The sequence below is a fragment of the Gymnodraco acuticeps genome, unplaced genomic scaffold, assembly GCF_902827175.1.
Source record: "Gymnodraco acuticeps unplaced genomic scaffold, fGymAcu1.1, whole genome shotgun sequence".
NCBI classification, from domain to species: domain Eukaryota; kingdom Metazoa; phylum Chordata; class Actinopteri; order Perciformes; family Bathydraconidae; genus Gymnodraco; species Gymnodraco acuticeps.
Genome location: NW_022990439.1, coordinates 46,146 through 64,861, shown reverse-complemented (window position 1 = coordinate 64,861; position 18,716 = coordinate 46,146). Strand labels below are relative to the sequence as shown.

Sequence of the window (18,716 nt, the reverse complement as noted above, 5' to 3'; positions counted from 1 at the left end):
GAGTTAGGTACAGATTGTTTAAAAGGCTTGAATGTAAAACTGTCCACATTTCAAGAGAAAGTAGAACAATGGGCTTCTGGGTTCTATTAGAGTACGATTTAGGTACAATACATTTATTTCCGCATAATGTGCATTGTAAGCACAACACATACTCGATATAAAAAACACGTAGCTTAAATATAAAGACGGCGGAAATGTATGCATGCATAAAACATCCGACCATCCATCTTGTTTCCCATCACCACACAAAGATTCAGAAACACAGTGCTAGGCAGAAGAGCTTTAATTTTACAAACCACACACACACACAGACACACCACACAAACACACAACACACCAACACCACACACACACACCACCACACACACACACACACACACACACACACACACACCACACACACACAAAAACACACACACCACACACCACACACACACACACACAACACACCACACACACACACACACCACACACACACACACCACACACACACACACACACACACACACACACACACACACACACACACACACACACACACACACACACACACACACAGGCGTCGCAGTGAAAGTCCTGAGAAGATGAACATATTAGTACAGGAAGTAACCGGTCCCTCTAACAAACAGCGTAAACAAACCCAGTGTGCCGAAGCTGGAATTCAAGTGAAGGCTGTGAACGATGACGAAGCTGCTTTTGTGTTGCAAACATCATGAAGCACTATGGATTCCGTCGTGATAAATAATAATGCATACCAGGGCTGCATAATGAATAGATATTTGATCAAAATCCAATCTGGACGAGTGCAATATCCAAATCGCAGTAAAAAAGACATTTGAATAAATCACTTGTGGTGCCGAGAAGTCCCAGTTTAAAAAAATGATTCGAACGGCTTCATTAAAAAACAAAACAAGGGTAGATATCCTCTTTAACATATATAAATATATTCTAAATCATGAATGTTTACCTTGATAAATCATAAACCAAAAAAAACATCCTTTATTGTTTTGTGTCAACGAGTAGATGTATTATTTGTACTACTTCAAATAACGTACTCCATTTAATTGTGGAGTGAAATGTAGTTTACATTCGAACCCTTTTTCAACACCAGTCAACCACATCCAAATATGTGAAATGTATATAAAGAAACTGGTACACATTTAAAAATGTAAAATGTGATCATGTCCTGAAGCAGCTCAGCGTCACTCACACTCCGACACGATCCATTCACTCACACACCAGTCCTTCCTCCGCACGAAGCAACGAAGAGTTGAAAGCAAGTGAACAGCAGCTTCACTTAAATAAATATGGTGCTAAATATTTAAACCGAAACATATGTGTTTATTTTGTTATTTGTCCAAGCAGCCCCGCAGGGGAATCATACAAACTCAATCAGAAAGTGAGAGCTCAAAGCAAGGTAAAAAATGTAAATCAGTACAATTTTTTTTTTTATTAGCGAGCGATTCAAGTAAAGGCTTCGTTAAATAAAACGGACAGTCGTGTTGGACGTTGCCGGTGCCAGCTGGAGACGTCCTCGGAGTGGAAATAAGAGTCGAGATGGGGCAACTCTGTGTTTTTAAACTGTGAAAACTTCACTCAAACTATCAAAAATGATCCCCTTTGAAAGCAACTCACTATAAACCGTCTTAATCCCCCACTGGTTATGAGCCCCAAACTCAGTGTGGGGACTACTGCAGGGGTGAATGTTCCCCGCAATTTCAAACGGAGCCGAGGAAACACGAGGGGCTAGCTGATGATACGGCTGATTGACTGCAAGGAAGGGAACTCCTCAGCCTCCCCCGTGTGCAAGGTCTTATGGGAGTTGAAGTCTTTAGGGGCCAGTACCTGTCTGCACGTGGGACACACCTGGCAGTCCAGCTCGGCGGCGACGTTGGCGGCGCTGCTCGGCGTCTGCCAGGCGTTCTTCTTGTTCTTGTTCTTCTTCCCCACCCCCCCGGCGCCCGCCTGCCTCTCCAGCGCCCGGCAGTCGCCCTGCACCGCCAGGAGCTCCTGCTGCTTCCCGGTGTCAGGGAGCAGCACCAACAGCTCGTTGAAGATGCGGTGGAAGTCGTCCCCGAGCAGCTCCTTACAGCTGCTGTGGTACTGCACGGCTGAGATCACACTCTGGGAAGACAGAGAGGAGCAGGGTGAGGAAGACATCAATGTCTAATCCAGAAAACGTTCAAAATAAGGCACAGTACCCGAACTATGGTTGCATCCTTTCAATAGTGATTTTTTTTATTTGTCAGACAGTGTATATTTGTTATCTTCCCGGCAGAGTTCCCGCTAGCCGGTAATTACCGGACTATGACCGGTAAAATATGCTGAAGACCGGCAAATCTAAATCTCTCCGGTCAAAATAATTTCCCCTCATCAGTTGCGCCACTTATATGACAGACAAGAATAGTATGTGACCAAGCTGCAAACTCTGGGGAACAGCCGGGACGCCTCAAACTCTGCAGAATCCTACGGGTGACGTCACGGACCCTACGTCCATTTATATATAGTCTATGTATGTGACAGACATTAGAATTGACTATTCTTGTCTGTCCCACTCTTTTGTCTAACACTTAATGTGGAGAAAGAGATGTCCTGGATGGGTTGATTGTGCGTTGATCTGTTGGTAATGCCTCGGGGTTCCGGTGGGCCTGTAAACAAATGCATAATGCTGCGCTATACTTTGCAGCCTCACCCGGTTGCATAGCGACGCTTATTGTTTAGGTGTCTTTTAATAAGCAGGTAGTCATATCATTAGCTAGAACGAGCTAGATCTGATCGATATGGACTTACTGATCCGCGAGCTGCATGAGACTGACGGGCTGTCAGGAGAGAGAGAGAGCGCTCCGTTTATTATTCCCGTGTTATTGTAAGTTACTGAACACTTTTGAATAATGTAGTTAATCTACTATAATTAGTTTAATATCGAATCATATCAATTTGTTTTAAAGCTCAATAAATAACAAAGAAGACCGTTGACCGGCACTTTTCTCATTTTGTCCGGAAGATTGAAACTTTAACGGACATGTTGATCGGCGAACAAATATTCTAACGGGAACTCTGCTTCCCGGTCATCTGTACATTTCTTTTAACTCTCTAATGCTGGTTTACTTTTATTTCTATTTCTGTGCAATGCCTTGATTTGTTTGGATTAATAAAGTACATCTTATCTCATGGAACTCGATTACAGATCAGATTACTAAAGCACAGAATAAGGCGAGCTTTAGAGCAACAGACACAATAACACCTGTGACCACCTTTTGTACATGTCAGTTCTTTGTTAGTATGCGTTTATAGATCTTTTTGTATGGATGTGAATAAGAACATGCATCATGTTTACAGTTACAGTATTGTTAGGTACACTTTTATCATTTTAATAGGATAGGACTGTTTTGTCATTAAGTCTCTTAACATGTTTTTATGTGGACAAATTCTTAAGTGAAGTTTCTACCACATTACCATAGAACTGTGGTACTGCTGTATATCTGTGGCGGTACCAACACTTTAAAGCATTGGTTGGTTTTCATGAAGTGTGGCGGATGAGGAACAGTCTGTGTATTGCCTTGTGTTAAAATGTGCTATATGAATAATCTTGCCGTACAAAATTAGACTGTTGTCGTTATAATTATTCATAGAAATACAAGTTATCATGTTGTACCTGTCTGAACTGTGCAGAGAGGTTTTTGAACTGGTTGAACTTTGACTCGTCGTTGGAGAGGTATTTCTTGATGGACGCGATCAGCTGCAGGTTCCTCTCGTGGAAATCTTCCGGCACCATGTAACCGCTGCTCTGCACCTTGGTGGGCCTGGGGTATGAGAATATATATGGGTTAGAATCATTAACTAAACGCACAAGGCCAATGCAGACAAAGTCTTTGTCAAACAGACAAACTAAGAGATCGTGTTTTAAAACAGTAAACGTCTCGCTCTTACAAGGAAGTGGTTATCACCAGATAGCCCAACTTTAAACGCATGGATGGATATTTAAAAAATGGAGAGGATAACATCTGTCAATCACAAACTGGAACTATGTGTGTCAGAGAAAGTGGACTGCTTTCGTAAAACCTCATAATTTGTACAAACGTGTGATTTCACTGTGAAGTCCTGATCACTCCCTAATGTTCGGACAGACGAACTTAAGATGTACAATTACAATGTCTTGAAAAAAACACCGTAATTGTTTGCTTCCAAATGTCAATAAAACATATTACAAAAAACAAAAGGGTAAATGTCTCACGGGTTGACTTCAGTGGGGGCCGGCTCCACCACGTTGCTGTTGAGGGGGATCCCAGTGAAGCCCGGGGGGGGTTTAGTGGCGGAGAGTCCCAGGCCGGGTGGAGGGGGGGGCATGGCGGAGGAGGCTGGGGCCGGAGCGGAGGTCTTCATCGGGAAGGAGGACTTGAAGGAGGACTTGAAGCCTGAGAGAAACACACTGTGAGCAACAGCTTCACTCTGGGGCAGAAAGTAACTCCTGCACAATGTGGAGGAACTCTCTGGAAGCTATCCGCCACACTCCTGGGTCGATGTTCAGAACAAATTAGTCATGTAATAGAAAAATATGCTAAAAGTCTCTTAATTTTGTAGGTGTCATTTATATACACTTGTCGAAACAGTGCTTGGATAAGAATTTGTTGGTCAAATTTACTTTAATGTTTGATCCATATCATTTTTTTGTATTTATTTATAGAAGGAGCATGCATACAAAAACATTAATCTCAGCAAAGAGATTATATATTATAGCTAATAGCTCATTTCCATCTGTGGTCCTCAGACAGCTTCATAACAATCAATAAACAAATAATAACATTGCATGATCTCTATCAGTCAAACAATTTAAAACCTGATTTAAATACAGCTCAATAAATGAATACATAGTCCACTTGAAATACACTTACATGATCTCGGTCACTCAAATAGCAATAATAATAATAGCAATAATAGCAATTACTTCAGTAAAATGTTAGGCAAGACTTCTTGAGTTGCATTTCAGGCGACTAACAGTCGATACATATATAAAAACAAGTTGCTTTAAATTCTCAGGCCTCTGTATTCGACCAAAGAAAACGTACATCACTTAAATGTTGCTCCCTCGATAAGTTTTTGTGGCAGAAAAAGGCAATGAATTATTTACCCTGGTTAATCGTTTTCATCTACAGGTTCATTTTGACTACACTGCTTCTATCGCTACAGGATGATCACAATAACTGACTTTAAGTGAATACGTTAAGTACGATGTGTCGTAGCAAGAAAACAAAGTAAAAAATATAGAATGATATTTGAGTGTTGTACCTGGTGGAGGGTTCTTGGTCATGAGAGCGGGGAAGTCTTCCTCCTGATCGAGAGGAAGCTCCACCTTGGGATGAGGAGTCACCGCTACCGCCTCCTTCTTACTGACCGGGGGAGATGTCTCCTGGTGGCCGTTAGACAATACACTCGTCATTGTGGCCGTCACAGCAGCGGTGGAGGGGGGGGGTTTGTTCCGGATCTTCTCGGGGACGTTCTCCTTCTGTGCGGCCGTTTCCACCGACTTTACACTCGCCGTTTGATTTGTTCCCGATGTTGAAGACACGGGCGCAGAGGGAGCTGCCGTGCTGGTCTTCTGCTGCTGCTGCTGCTGCTTCTTCTTCTTGCTGGCTTTAGAGGTAGGAGGCTCAGGGGTGGGGGCGTGTTTTGGAGGGAGGGGGGTCACAGTGGGGGCTTTGCTGTTGCCTCCTTTAACGGTGAGCAGAGAGGAGATGTCCGACATGGTGGGCACCGAGCGGAACACCTGCTGTTGCTTCACTGCTCCTTTCTCGTCGTCCGAAGAAGGAGGAGAGTGGGAGGAGGCGGATTTGACACCGACCTTCATTTTCTTGCGTGAAGAGTTTGAGGAGGCGGAGAGGAGCTGAGGGCCGGAGGGGACGGAGGAGAGAGGGGGGGAAGGTCTGGAGGACGGAGGAGGCTGGGAGGCGGGTTTAGCTACAGCGGCATGGCTGGACCAAGCAGATTTGGTGCCGGCTGCGTTTCTCAGGGGCCGGATTTTCGACACGAGTGCGGGGAAGTCTTCCTCTTGGAAAGACGAAGATTTCTTAGGCTGTGCAGAGTAAGCCGGGGTCATGGGCGATGAAACAGCGACGGCCGAGAGGCTCGGGAAGTCGTCTTCCTTCAAAGCAGCACGGGGTGTCGATAGAGTCGCAGGAGCTGGCTTCACACTGGAAGGGCACAAGACAGGGTTCATACACTGTTTCACCAATGATTTTCAATGACTTTTCCATGTCTTCTCCAGGACCTTTACCCTATTTTCCATGACCAAAAACATTACTCCGTCTCAGCGGTGCCACTGAAAATAGTTTATTTTAACATGGAACAGGAAAATAAGGTGTGCATATGAAACATGTCGTGCCTATCTAAAACAAATCAGATAGGCTTACTAGCTTCTACACGCTGAAGCAACTCAAATCTCTCACCAGCAAAATACCTCGTCAGTTAAATGCCATTTTACATTTCATTACTATACGATATTTATCATCATTATAGTATTACTATTTCAGCGATTAGATAAAATATAAATTATAGTTGATGCAACTTTAGTTACATTTCCATGACTTTTCCAAAACTTTGGGAAAAATATTGTTTTCCAGAACTTTTCCAGGGCCTGGAATTAGCATTGTGAATTTCCATGACTTTTCCAGGTTTTTAATGACCGTAAGAACCCTGATAATAGAAATGTTACATTGCAGTAGAATATATTGTATGATGAGGATTTCCGTCAATGTAAAAATTACATTGTTAAGGCAGCTCCGCCTCCTAACGCTGGGAAGTCATCTTCTCCGTCGCCTGGATTATCGCTCTTCATTGTTCTCACTGTAAAAGAAAACAGAGAGTGAGTGTTCCTGCTGCTGTTATATTCTTTTTACTCGAGTACTTTACCAGGGTATATGCAGGAATCCTGAAGTCACATGTAATACCTTTAAAGACCTTTTTTAAGACCCTTTCCATACATTTTAAGACCTCATCGCCACTTGGAGTTTTAACCGGTTACCTTGGCGACACACTTTACCTCACATTGACTATATACAGTATGGATTGTCCTTCCTCCGTATCTTCCAACCATTTGGACGCAGACTTGCATTTCTCCATAACGATGTTGTTTAACAACCGGCGTAAACGGAGCTTCGCGCGCTATCAAGCAGTGAGCGCGCGATGTCCTGTTCAGATGACGTCAAATCCAACGGGATGCCATTAATAAACTACACAGAATCACACTACACACCTACGCCATGATTACATTCAGGCAGACTGTAGAACACAACCTCTTTGGACACTTTATAGACTTATTGAAAACAAGCTACAAAATGTCATACCTTGGAAAATGCCCTTTAATACTTTTTAATAGCCTTCTTTTCGCTAAATTGATTTATTAACTTTTAATACTTTTTAAGACCCCGCGGACCCCCAATCTAATAAAAATAAACATTAAGGTGCAGCATTTCGATGAACTGAAATAATCTGCACTTGAACTGTACTAGTACCTAAGCAGCCAGTTTGACATTATGACTTGCTTGTCATTGTATTTTCATGTTGTTTAAAGAAAGATGAACTTGTCCACATTGCTGCTGAAAGGGCAGATCTGCTGGCACTAACAATGTCTCCTGCTGTGGAGAACACCCTCTCTAGGGACAGAGGTAGCAGACACAGCCAGGTAGCGCTTTGCTAACATGGCAACATAAGGATATTTGGCGTTTGTAATAGCTTTGGCTCGGTCTGAACTCTCTGCGAGTGGTGGAGGCTTACATGCTAGCGGGAGTTGGGTTTGCACTTCAGTCTTTTTTCTTGTGGTACCGGTGATATTCACGTTCGGGTGATGCCTTTTCAAATGAGTGTGCAAGTTTGATGTATTGCCAGGATTTTCGAGCTCAACTTTATCTGCGTTGGCCATTTCGACAGTTCCTCAAATTACTGACTACATTTGAACGCATCCCTGTGACCAGCTCTCTAGTATGCCTCTCGTCCAATGAAATGACTTGGCCGCTATATGACTCGTTGAACCCAATGTGAGCAAATTACTCTGAATGCTGCGACGCAGCACCTGCGATTACTTCCAAAAAGTTGTTCACGTTCTCAATTTTTTACGTTTAATGTTATATTCGTTCGGTACACGAAGGGCCCGTACCAAATAATTTCGGTACGGGTACGTATACCGTTACACCCCTAATATATATATATATATATATATATATATATATATATATATATATATACATATACATATACACACACACACACACACACACATTTGGCTGATTCTGTACTTTGACTTGAGAGACTTTAAATGTAGGACTGTAACTTAGACAGGATTACTTTGATATCGATAGAATGGAACTTTTGCTGAAGTAAAGGTTTTGAATGCTTCTTCCACCACTGGCCAAAGCCCAAACCCAACACACCCCAGACATGAACTAGTAGTCATACTTTGAATATTTCCCGTCTCTCACCTGGTGGTTTGATTTGTGCGCTCATGTTTCTGGGCTCCTCTGGTTCTGTTCTCTCCGCCCTCTCCTCTCTGAGGTATTTTGGGGGGGCCCCTCTCGTGCATGGCTCCCATCTCATGTATGGCTCCTCCCCTCTCGTGCATGGATCCTCGCCCGTGCATCCCTCCTCCTCTCTCGTGCATCCTTTCTCCTCTCTCCTGCATCCTTTCTCCTCTCTCCTGCATCCTTTCTCCTCTCTCCTGCATCCTTTCTCCTCTCTCTTGCATGCCTCCTCCTCTCCCTCCTCCTCCTCCTCCTCCTCCTCCTCCTCCTCCTCCTCTCTCTTGCATGCCTCCTCCTCTCCCTCCTCCTCTCTCGTGCATCGCTCCTCCTCCTCCTCTCTCGTGCATCCCTCCTCCTCCTCTCTCGTGCATCCTCCTCCTCCTCCTCCTCCTCCTCCTCCTCCTCTCTCGTGCATGCCTCCTCCTCTCTCGTGCATGGATCCTCTATCCTGCGTGGATACCCTCTCCTCCTGCCGACGCGTCGCCATGGATGCCTTCATAGCAGCCGCCACATCCCTGTCCTCGTCCTCTCTGCACGGAACAAGCACACGTTCATATATATAGAAAAAAAACAATACGAGACCAAAAAGGACAAAAAACTGATTGGAATTTGACTGGTACAACCATGCTTATGGTTTGCACGGTAGGGTATCAGATGCAATAGTGAGGCCTTTAGGGGACAGCAAAGTGCTACGTTTTCATAAAATAAGATGCAAAGTTTCTGTACAGTCATAAACAACAAAGGCAGCATTGTTGATTGACACTCACCCAGGGCCGGACTGGGACAACATGTCAGGCCGGGAATTATACACCCAGCCAGGCCACGACCAGTTTTCTTTTGTGCCATTTTCCTGGATGTATTTGTCAATATTTACAGCGTTGCTGGCTGCCCATAGTGATAGCCCTAAACTTTAAATCTACTACCCCAGAATAAACATGGAATGGGTTACTATTAAAAAAAAATGCCCCCGGTAAGATTTGTTTTTAAATGTTGGACTTAAATGCATCAATCTGGTTCACTTTGAGGGGGAAATAAAGAGACTAGATCCATATGAAACAGAACTGTGTACATTTAAATAAATCATAAGAACATGGCCATAACCAATAACATACCATATCCAATATGAAAAAACATTGAAACTTGTTTATTTGTTTTTGGTTCATTTATAGTTGTGAGTGTGTCTGTGCTCCTGAATCAGCCTCACCTGTCTCCCCCCTCTCCCCCTGCTCCTCTTTGAGGCAGCAGCAAAGACTAGTTTTAGCTCTCAACAAGTTTATCTTGCCTTTTTTCACCTAGTTAACTTTTTTTTTTTTATTATTCATGCATATTTTACTAATCACTCCCCCCTCAAATGGAAATATGTGTTTACATAAAGGTGACCAAACCGTTTGAGACCCACTGAACTTAGACTAAGTTAACTATCTAAACACTCAGAGTCCTTTACCTCACCAGGGGCCTCATTTATATAAAGGGATATACGCTCAAAAAAAATGGCGTACGCCAGTTTCTACGCAATGTTTACGATTTATAAAATACTAACTTGACGGGAAAACGTGCGGCCCTCCACGCAAATTCTAACCCATGCGTACGCACTAAGCACAAAAACGGGAGAGACGAGAAACTGCGACACCGTTGGCAGAAGGAAGAATGGAGAGAAATAATACCATAAATAAAATGTTACCTCTCATTTATCAAACATTGATTAAAGCCAATCTTAAAATGATTGAACAAACGCCTGTTTGCGACTCCTCAGTGCACAAAAACATAACTTGGAGAAATAAATAAATACGGATATGTTATTTAAAACCACCTCGAATATGTTGTGTTAATGTTATGAAATGTTTTCTCATAAATGATGCGGTGAGCAGGAGGACAGAATTACGTCTAAACTGACGCCGTTTTGCATTTCTATAGGTTGTAGATACGAGCATGATTTTATATACCATCACGTTTAATCGTGTTTTATGCCGTTTGCCAAGATCTGACACGGTGTGAGACGTCTTTTTTAGCTGTTCTGTCGTCATTTCCTGCGATCTTCTTCATGCAGTCAGTCAGAATGAATGAATGGGCGTTTCTTTGACTATTTATAGGCAAATATGGGCGTTACGTGAAGTCCGCAAAAGCTGCACCGCATTTCGAGTCGATTGTGATTTATAAAGGGAAACTGGCGTAGGAAGTGCTGTACGCACTTTCCTCGCCGGTACGCAATGTTTTGTGAATCGGAAAATGTCGGAACATTTCTGTAACTATTTTTTGGATTTCTACTACGTAAGCAACCTTCCCACGTGAATCCTACGCACAGCGTTATAAATGAGGCCCCTGAGCTGTAGTTATCAGTCTCTCAGTCTGACAGGAGAGGACTCTCCCCACACCTTGTTGACAGCTCATTATATCCGTTAGCTCCGCTAGCTAGCAACAGATGCTAACAACAACAATACAAGTAACCGGTGCGCGCGCTTTCTCTCTCGCTCGCTCGCGCCAGACATACACACCCTCCCGAGCTTGAATGACACACAGAGACCAATCGAGGGCATTAGTATGATCTCTATGAAAGTGGCCATGTCGGCAGGCCACATCATGTAGACAGCCAGTCACCCTCTGTGAGGCAGACCCACATTTGCGCAGCGTTGCGTTCACAATACATACATAAAAAAAAAAATCCTCAGGCCAGCAGGCCAGGCCATCGGGAAACCTCCCGGTCCTCCCGATGGCCAGTCCGGGCCTGCACTCACCGAGAGTACCTCCAGCTCTTCTGTCCCCCCTGAAGCCTTCCTCTTCCCCCGCGAGCCTGACGCATCTCATCATAGTCCTCACCTGTCAGCATGCCTAAGGACACACACACACACACATTTAACATTCAAGGCCTTCAAACCACAGTTACTATAAGAGGGGTGCAGGAATGAGTCCTAAACCCAGAAATGAGTTGGCATTTTAGCACTCGTCTTGAAGTCAATGGTTTTTAGAATGCATTTTTGGCCAGAAATAAGGTCTCTGGAGCTAAAGAGATTTTCACGTTTTGTTCTACGACATAAAATACAGCAATATTCCAGAATCAAATGGAAATTGACATTGCTTTTAATCGAGGGAGCCCATTACGATGCTAAATTCTGGGTCAGCCTACGAAAATATGTCTCCATTGCAACGTTATACATTCTCCTAATATAGATATCAGTCTCAAAAACAGATCGATTACACGCTGACCGACCTTCATTTCTCCTGCCCTGTTGCCTTGGGGCGTAGTTGAACTGCAGGTCGATCTGTCGGTTCTGTCGAGCCTCCGCACGGTTCTTGCTGTGCTCCGCGGCCTTGTGTGCCTTGTAGTCGATCTCGGAGCGGAATGCATGGGTGAACTGTTCTGTGGCGCAGCGGCCCTCCTCACACAGGTAGTGACTATCTCTGAAGTGCTCGCTCAGGTACGGGTAATCACTGTTGAGGGCAGGGTTAGGAGAAAGGGGTGGAAGAAGTAATGAGATTTTATACGCAAGTAAAAGTTGCCATACTAGAATGTAATGAAGTGAAGTAGAAGTCTAAAGTAGCTTGAAATCAGAACAAGTACATAACATGGGTAAATGTACTTATTACATTCCACCACAGGATCAAAACTGGCTTGACCTACAGAGCCACCACAATCCTTCCTGTGTGTGTGTGTGTGTGTGTGTGTGTGTGTGTGTGTGTGTGTGTGTGTCCTAGCATTAATTAGGTCCTTGCAGGGACCTACATCTGTTTACACAGTCACGGGGACTCGCCTCCCTTATGGGGACATAAGGGAGGTCCCCATAAGGGGAATCATTAATTTTAGGGTGAAGACTTGGTTAGGGTTAGGCATGTGTTGGTTATGGCTAAGGTTAGAATAAGTCGCCAGGAAACGCATGTAAGTCAATGTAATGTCCCCTGAAGTGATGTATACATGGTGTGATGTATACATTGTGTGTGTGTGTGTGTGTGTGTGTGTGTGTGTGTGTGTGTGAAACATCTATACACACCTGTAGTATTCCTGGGAGCCGTCAGCATCACAGAAGTGGCAGAAGTAGTGGTCCCTTCGCAGGTGTTTAAGCAGCTCGTCGTTGTCGAGGTAACGGTCGTCACAGAACTTGCAGAGCGGGTGTCCTCGGTGACTCGTGTCGTCGGGGTCGCCGTGCGCTCTGTGACGTGCCAGCTCCTTACGGTTGTACCATTTACGCTCATGACAGAAGATCTGTGGAATGGGTTAAAGTTAGTTTACAGGACAATCTATACATAACATGCCAACAAAATGTTCTAAAAGGTTGTTTGTACTTTATTTACAAGCCAGTGATTCAGTGTTTGGAGAACCTGAATAACAATAACTGTGTCTTAGTATCCCAAAAGTTCCTTATTGTCCCATTCATGACATTTAATCAAAGCTTTGAACAGCTTATACGCCATCATCTTGTTGGTGGTCCACACCCATATGTGTGCTGTTGAAAATGGCCAGAAAACCTATATTTGGTCATAACAACTATATGTCAATCTACTTATTGCATCCATTCTGATCAGGACTGCTTTTGCTACAAGGGTTGTATCTCTTTGTTTTTCTTTGACACTTATTGACGACACAAGTTTACCTTGAGATGTTTTGTGCAGAGTTTGCAGCAGAAGAGCTCATGCGTCTTCCTCATGTGGTGCTCCAGCTCCTCGTACTTAGAGAAGACCTTCGGCTCTGTACAGCTGAGACACTCTGGCAGCAGCAGATGCCTGATTTAAAAAAGACACACCAAGATCAATTCAATAAGTGTCAAGGTCGAGCAAACATATAAACAGAAATCTAACCAAATGAGCTGATGGCAACAAATACAAATGACCTAGGAAACAAAGTTATTTACATACAGGAAAAAGAGTGACCAAATAACAATCACACTACCGTTTGTTTTAGTTTTCGTTGACTTGAGTCATTTAAACAAAGGCTTGCCTTTGTTGAAGCAAATAATCATTTCACTACTGTTGTTTGACAGAGATTAAAACTCTGTATCTGGCTGCTCCATTTATTTGCACATCAAACATTGCACACACAACTAGGAATGCTCCGATCGCCGGTGTCGGTACCATATGTGTTCGGGGTACCATATGTGTTCGGGGTACCATATGTGTTCGGGGTACCATATGTGTTCGGGGTCCGTCTCTTACCAATGACGTCACGCATTGTGATTGGCTGTACGGTAATTTACCCAGGGGTGCTCGGGGGCAAATCACATCTACAGATCAAGACGAAGCGAATGGAAGTACTCCCATACTCCTAGCGTGTGAAAATGTTTGTGAAAAACGTGTGCAAAGTCTCCGGCTGTACGGCATTGGCTGTACGGCAACTCAAGAGGACCATCATACACGGTCAAATTCCGAACATTTAAACATAGCCTACACTTCATTCTTTACTTTGTCCGTTATTATATGTAGAAGATATTACTTTTTTCTCCATCATGTTGTTTCCATAGAAACAACTTCAAACAGGAAGTTAACCTAAATTACATTTAAGACACTGCAACGAAAGTAACAAAAACAATGTAAAATCCTTTTCCGTTTCACAGAACACAAATTGGGTTATTTACATAATTATGTTTACACTGTCGATTGTTATTTTTGGGGGACACACGACACATCAAATCACATCTACAGACCAAGACGAAGCGATACTCCTAGCGTGTGAAAATGTTGGTGAAAAACGTGTGCAAAGTCTCCGAAAACGGAGCAGTGGCTGCGATGCTAGCTTTGCGGCTAGCGGTTAGCATTTTCAATGGAAATATACATCGAAACATCATGTTTCAGTAAAAACAAGGCCCCACTGATCATCTACTCTAGGTCGCTTTGGATAAAAGCGTCAGCTAAATGTAATGTAATGACCGAGCACCCCTGGGTAAATTACCGTACAGCCAATCACAATGCGTGACGTCAGTGACGTCATTGGTAAGAGACGGACCCCGAACACATATGGTACCCCGAACACATATGGTACCCCGAACACATATGGTACAGACACCGGAATCAGTACCGATCCGATCGAGTGGGCGGGGCCTATGGGGATCTTCCATTTAAAGTGATGTTTAAAACTCAGTTAATGGAGCTCATTCGCTGGCGCTTCCACAAACAACAACCAACATAATTATTACATTCAAATTAAGTACATTATTCAAGTTTACATTAGATTTGGATAATAACACGGGAGAAATGAGCGGGAGTGCTCTTTTTTCCTTTCTCCCCCTCTCTCTCTCTCTCTCTCTCTCTCTCTCTCTCTCTCTCTCTCTCTCTCTCTCTCTCTCTACAGCCCATCAGTATCTCATGCAGCTCACTGATCCAGTAATGAGTGACCTGACAGTGAAGAATAAATATATTTATAACTAGTTTAGCTTGTTCCAGAAGTAGATAAAATAGCTAAGTGTGTTAGGTCTAACTCTTAGTGTGTGTGTTGATCCGCTCACCGGTCCGGCGGGTGGAGCAGCAGGATTTCTGCTTCACACACGTTGCATACCGTTATTTTATTGTCATTTTCGGACACCTTAAAATACTGCCAGACTGGTGAAGCCATTTTGGCGAGCTTGTTTTGCCGCGCACTGAGAAAAGTGTCATGTATTTTACGTCATCGGCTCTCCCGATCGGCATTTATTGAGAGCACCGATCGATCGGCAGAGAGTGAATATCGGCCGATATCGATCGGAGCATCCCTACACACAACAAAATAATATACCACATTTTAAAAGTTGGGAAAAGATGCAGATGTAGTAATACAAAGTACACAGCATGAAATGGTGCTCTGCTATCACACAAATGGCGCGTTTCCACTGCAGCGGGTAGCTCGCTTTAAGCGTGCCGAGCCGTGCGGGGCCCGTTTTTGGTTGCGTTTCCACTTGGCCTAGTAGCGGCTAGCGGGTCCTAATTCACAGTTTTTCTGGCCCCATAAAATCGTGGTTCTAGGGCCAGGAACAACCAGGCTGAGTCGGGCTGAGTATGCTAAACTAGAGAGAGAATCGCTGGCAAGGGGGCTACAACTACAACAAGATGAACATATTTGACCGTGATTTAATTGTAATACACGTTTCAAAATGATGCCGAATTAACAACATACTGATACCGGTTAGTAAAAACCATGAATTAATGCTTTGACAAGTCTGCAGACAGACGGCAGGCGAAAAACCCTTTTAAAATGCATGTTTTCTGAATGGAGATTGGCTAAGCTAACTTTATATATGCTCCGACCGTCCACACTCACAACAACGGCCTATACAGACATAAATAAACCAGCGACTGTATTCGCCATGACACAGGCAGTCTGTGGTTTGTACTTGTTTAACTTTTGTCTAGTTTCTGAACAGATATGAAGAGCTGTGAGCTCTGAGTGCTAACAGCTAACGGCTGTGTTGTTTTTCTGGGGCGCTCATTGAAGATGACGTCACGGCTCCGCCTACACTGCGTTACTATAGTAACTACCCCAGTTCCTAAACTGTAATGGAAGCGCAGCATTAAAGGGAGCCGGGCCTAATAAGGCATAACCAGGCCGAGCGAGGCCTGCAGTGGAAACGCGCCAAAAGAGACTAGAGGACTTCCGTATGTAAACATCCCTCCATCATGATTAGAATAGATGAGATTACAAGAGGGGGTTTTCTAAGAAGCCAGGAGATTGACTTTAGATAATGAAAATAAAATGTGGCGATAAAAGAAAAACCTGAACAAAAAAAAGTAAATATTGGCATGAAAGACACTTTTTTTTCTTCATCACAATGTTCTAGGGCTAAAACATTTACTCTAAGTTTCACTTCATGCCACTCTTTCTTTCAGTGTTTTCTTTTTACAGTTTCTATTCAGTGACAGTGGTCTAAGTTTCAGTTCCCTGCCACCTCTCTAGTAGCACACAACAAGCAGACAAATGTTTTATGTGAGGGATGGAAATGAGCTCAAAGCTAAATCTGGCACTGTTACGCTTGATATATTTGAATGTTTTAAGTGTTCATTACTGTGCATTGTCCCTGCCAAATAAACAATTAAATAAATAAAATAAAACATATTGGTGTAGTTTTTGGCAAAGCTAACTCAGTTTTTAGAAGCAAGAGTTAGTTTGGTACTTGTGGGTTATCTGTCGCCACTTTTAAATTGCGGGTAGCAGGCTCCTCCACATGAACTTGTTCATTTCTCAAAATAACAAACATGAATCCTAGGGGTTAGGGTTATTTAGAGAGTCTGAAAAAAACAAAAAAAGTGGCAACAGATAACCCACAAGTACTGTTAGTTTAAATAATTATAGTGCAAAATCACAAAGAATGTAAAAGAAGCCCTACCTGTATTGGGCGTAGATATTCTCATCACAGAAATAGATATCATGCTTCTTCTCACAGGGGAACTGCTGGTAGGGTAGAGACGAGAAGGCCGCAGGTTTCTTCACAAACACCACCTGAGAATCACAAGACAGTAGGAAATCAGAAATACTGAATATCTCATGCTACACACACTTTTGAGGGAAAGTGGAGGGGTAATAAAGCTGCATTGCCCTGTCAAAAAAAAGACTGTAAATGCTGCTCCTGTGACAAAGATCTTATGTAATGTATCCTATGGAATGATGTGAATGCTGTCACCATATGAAACCCAACAAGTTATATATGAACACTTAAAGCTTTGCTAAATTAAGCAGTTAAAACATTGCTATTACAGCAACAACCAGCTGTAATTGAACATTTCACAATATCTTTATTCCAGTTGCTTACAGCTACAGAATCTTTTAAAGGGAGTGGTGGGTATCGAGGCCCTTATTTGTATGACAGTCAGGTGACGGAAATCTAGAAAGCTAGCTTTAAGCCACATGTATCCGAGACTGAATGGGATACCTGTCGACACACAAGCCAATTACCTTTAAAGAAGGTCCAGCATTTAGTTAAATAAACAGCAGCAGAATAGCAACCTAGCCACCACCGGTGAGCCATTTAACCTGCAATGGTTTGTTTGAGAGGTGACAGGCTGACAGCTGACATTTTTCTACCAGCTAAAGCACTGACAGTTCACTGAATCACACATTAACTGTTACATTACGTCAACACGATAAGCCCATTTGGACTAGCACTGTGTCATATAAGCTAACTCAATGTATGAACCACTAGCTAACCTGCTAGCATTAGCCACCTTAGCTAACTCAACGTATCTCAAGGTAAGAACCACTAGCTAAACTGCTAGCGTTAGCCACCTTAGCTAAACTACTGACAGCGAGGGCATACTATGTTAGTATGGCAGTTGGTAGACACCGCTTGTCGCTACATCATATACCAGAAATGTGTTTGAATCCAGCTAAGAAGTTATCATAGACGTGTTGATATTTTTTTATACAGTAAAACTAGCAATAGAATGCGGCCTAGTTAGCACCCTCATCCCCGGGGCACAGTGATGGAGGAATCCGCACCTTGTCGAGCTCCTCCCGGCAGACGGCGCAGTACTTCTGTTCGCACAGCACCCTCATTTTGGTGGAGCAGCGATAACACACCGGGTGATCGCATTTCCCCAAGGCAAAGATATCCACCTCTTGGCAGCACAGGACGCAGTGCTTCTCGGTTTCCTTAGTGTTTGATGGAGCCATGGTTGTGAAAAGGCACGATTTAACTTTAACACTATTTGTTATTAGGGGAGAGCCACAGACAGACAGACAATGTTGCGCAGTTACGTAATGAAGAAAGCCTGAGCTACTGCCGCGTCACGTAAATGGTGTACTTTAGATCTGTAAAGCATGTGGATGGGGGCCCTACCTTCCGGTGCGGTGCTGATAAGACCCATCCATCTGTGCAGGAGATCTTGGTTGCGTTCGGATAGTTTAAAAATCAGCTCCTAAATTCTAACCCTATCTCCTATTCCTTGACCTCGGAGTGAAACGTCACGGGGTTAAGGGATAGTGGATAGGAGAATTCAAAAGGATTTAGGAGAAGAGACTGCGGTGCTTTAGAGAATCCGACTGCACTTTCACTATTCGACGTGTTTATGATGCGCCAGCGGACGTCATTTTGTGTGTCTGCTGCTGTGGGGAAACTATGGAAACTACAGTTTTCTATACAGCGGACTACAACATGGATGTTTAATAAGAACGAGGGACTACTGTAAACTCATCTAGAGACTCTGCACCGTGCTCTGATGCTGTTGTTTTGCTTTATGAACGTGGACAACAGAGAAACATATTCTTCATGACCAAAGTTGGAATTGAAATAAAAAAGGGAAGTGAAACTTATGCTC

At 43.4% G+C, this 18,716-nt stretch overlaps 1 protein-coding gene across 1 annotated transcript; it reads right to left on the bottom strand.

Annotated features, from left to right (window-relative positions):
* Positions 1–981: 981 nt before the first annotated feature.
* Positions 982–18,327, bottom strand: znf598 (zinc finger protein 598). The gene is made up of 13 exons (XM_034225144.1): positions 17,899–18,327; positions 16,790–16,902; positions 13,094–13,223; positions 12,494–12,705; positions 11,716–11,936; positions 11,243–11,336; positions 8,945–9,040; positions 8,472–8,563; positions 6,762–6,840; positions 5,287–6,188; positions 4,235–4,415; positions 3,656–3,803; positions 982–2,124 (listed from the first exon to the last, which is right to left on the bottom strand). The coding sequence occupies exons 1-13, from the start codon at positions 18,070–18,072 to the stop codon at positions 1,747–1,749; spliced, it is 2,820 nt and encodes a 939-aa protein (XP_034081035.1). The 5' UTR covers positions 18,073–18,327; the 3' UTR covers positions 982–1,746.
* Positions 18,328–18,716: the final 389 nt, after the last annotated feature.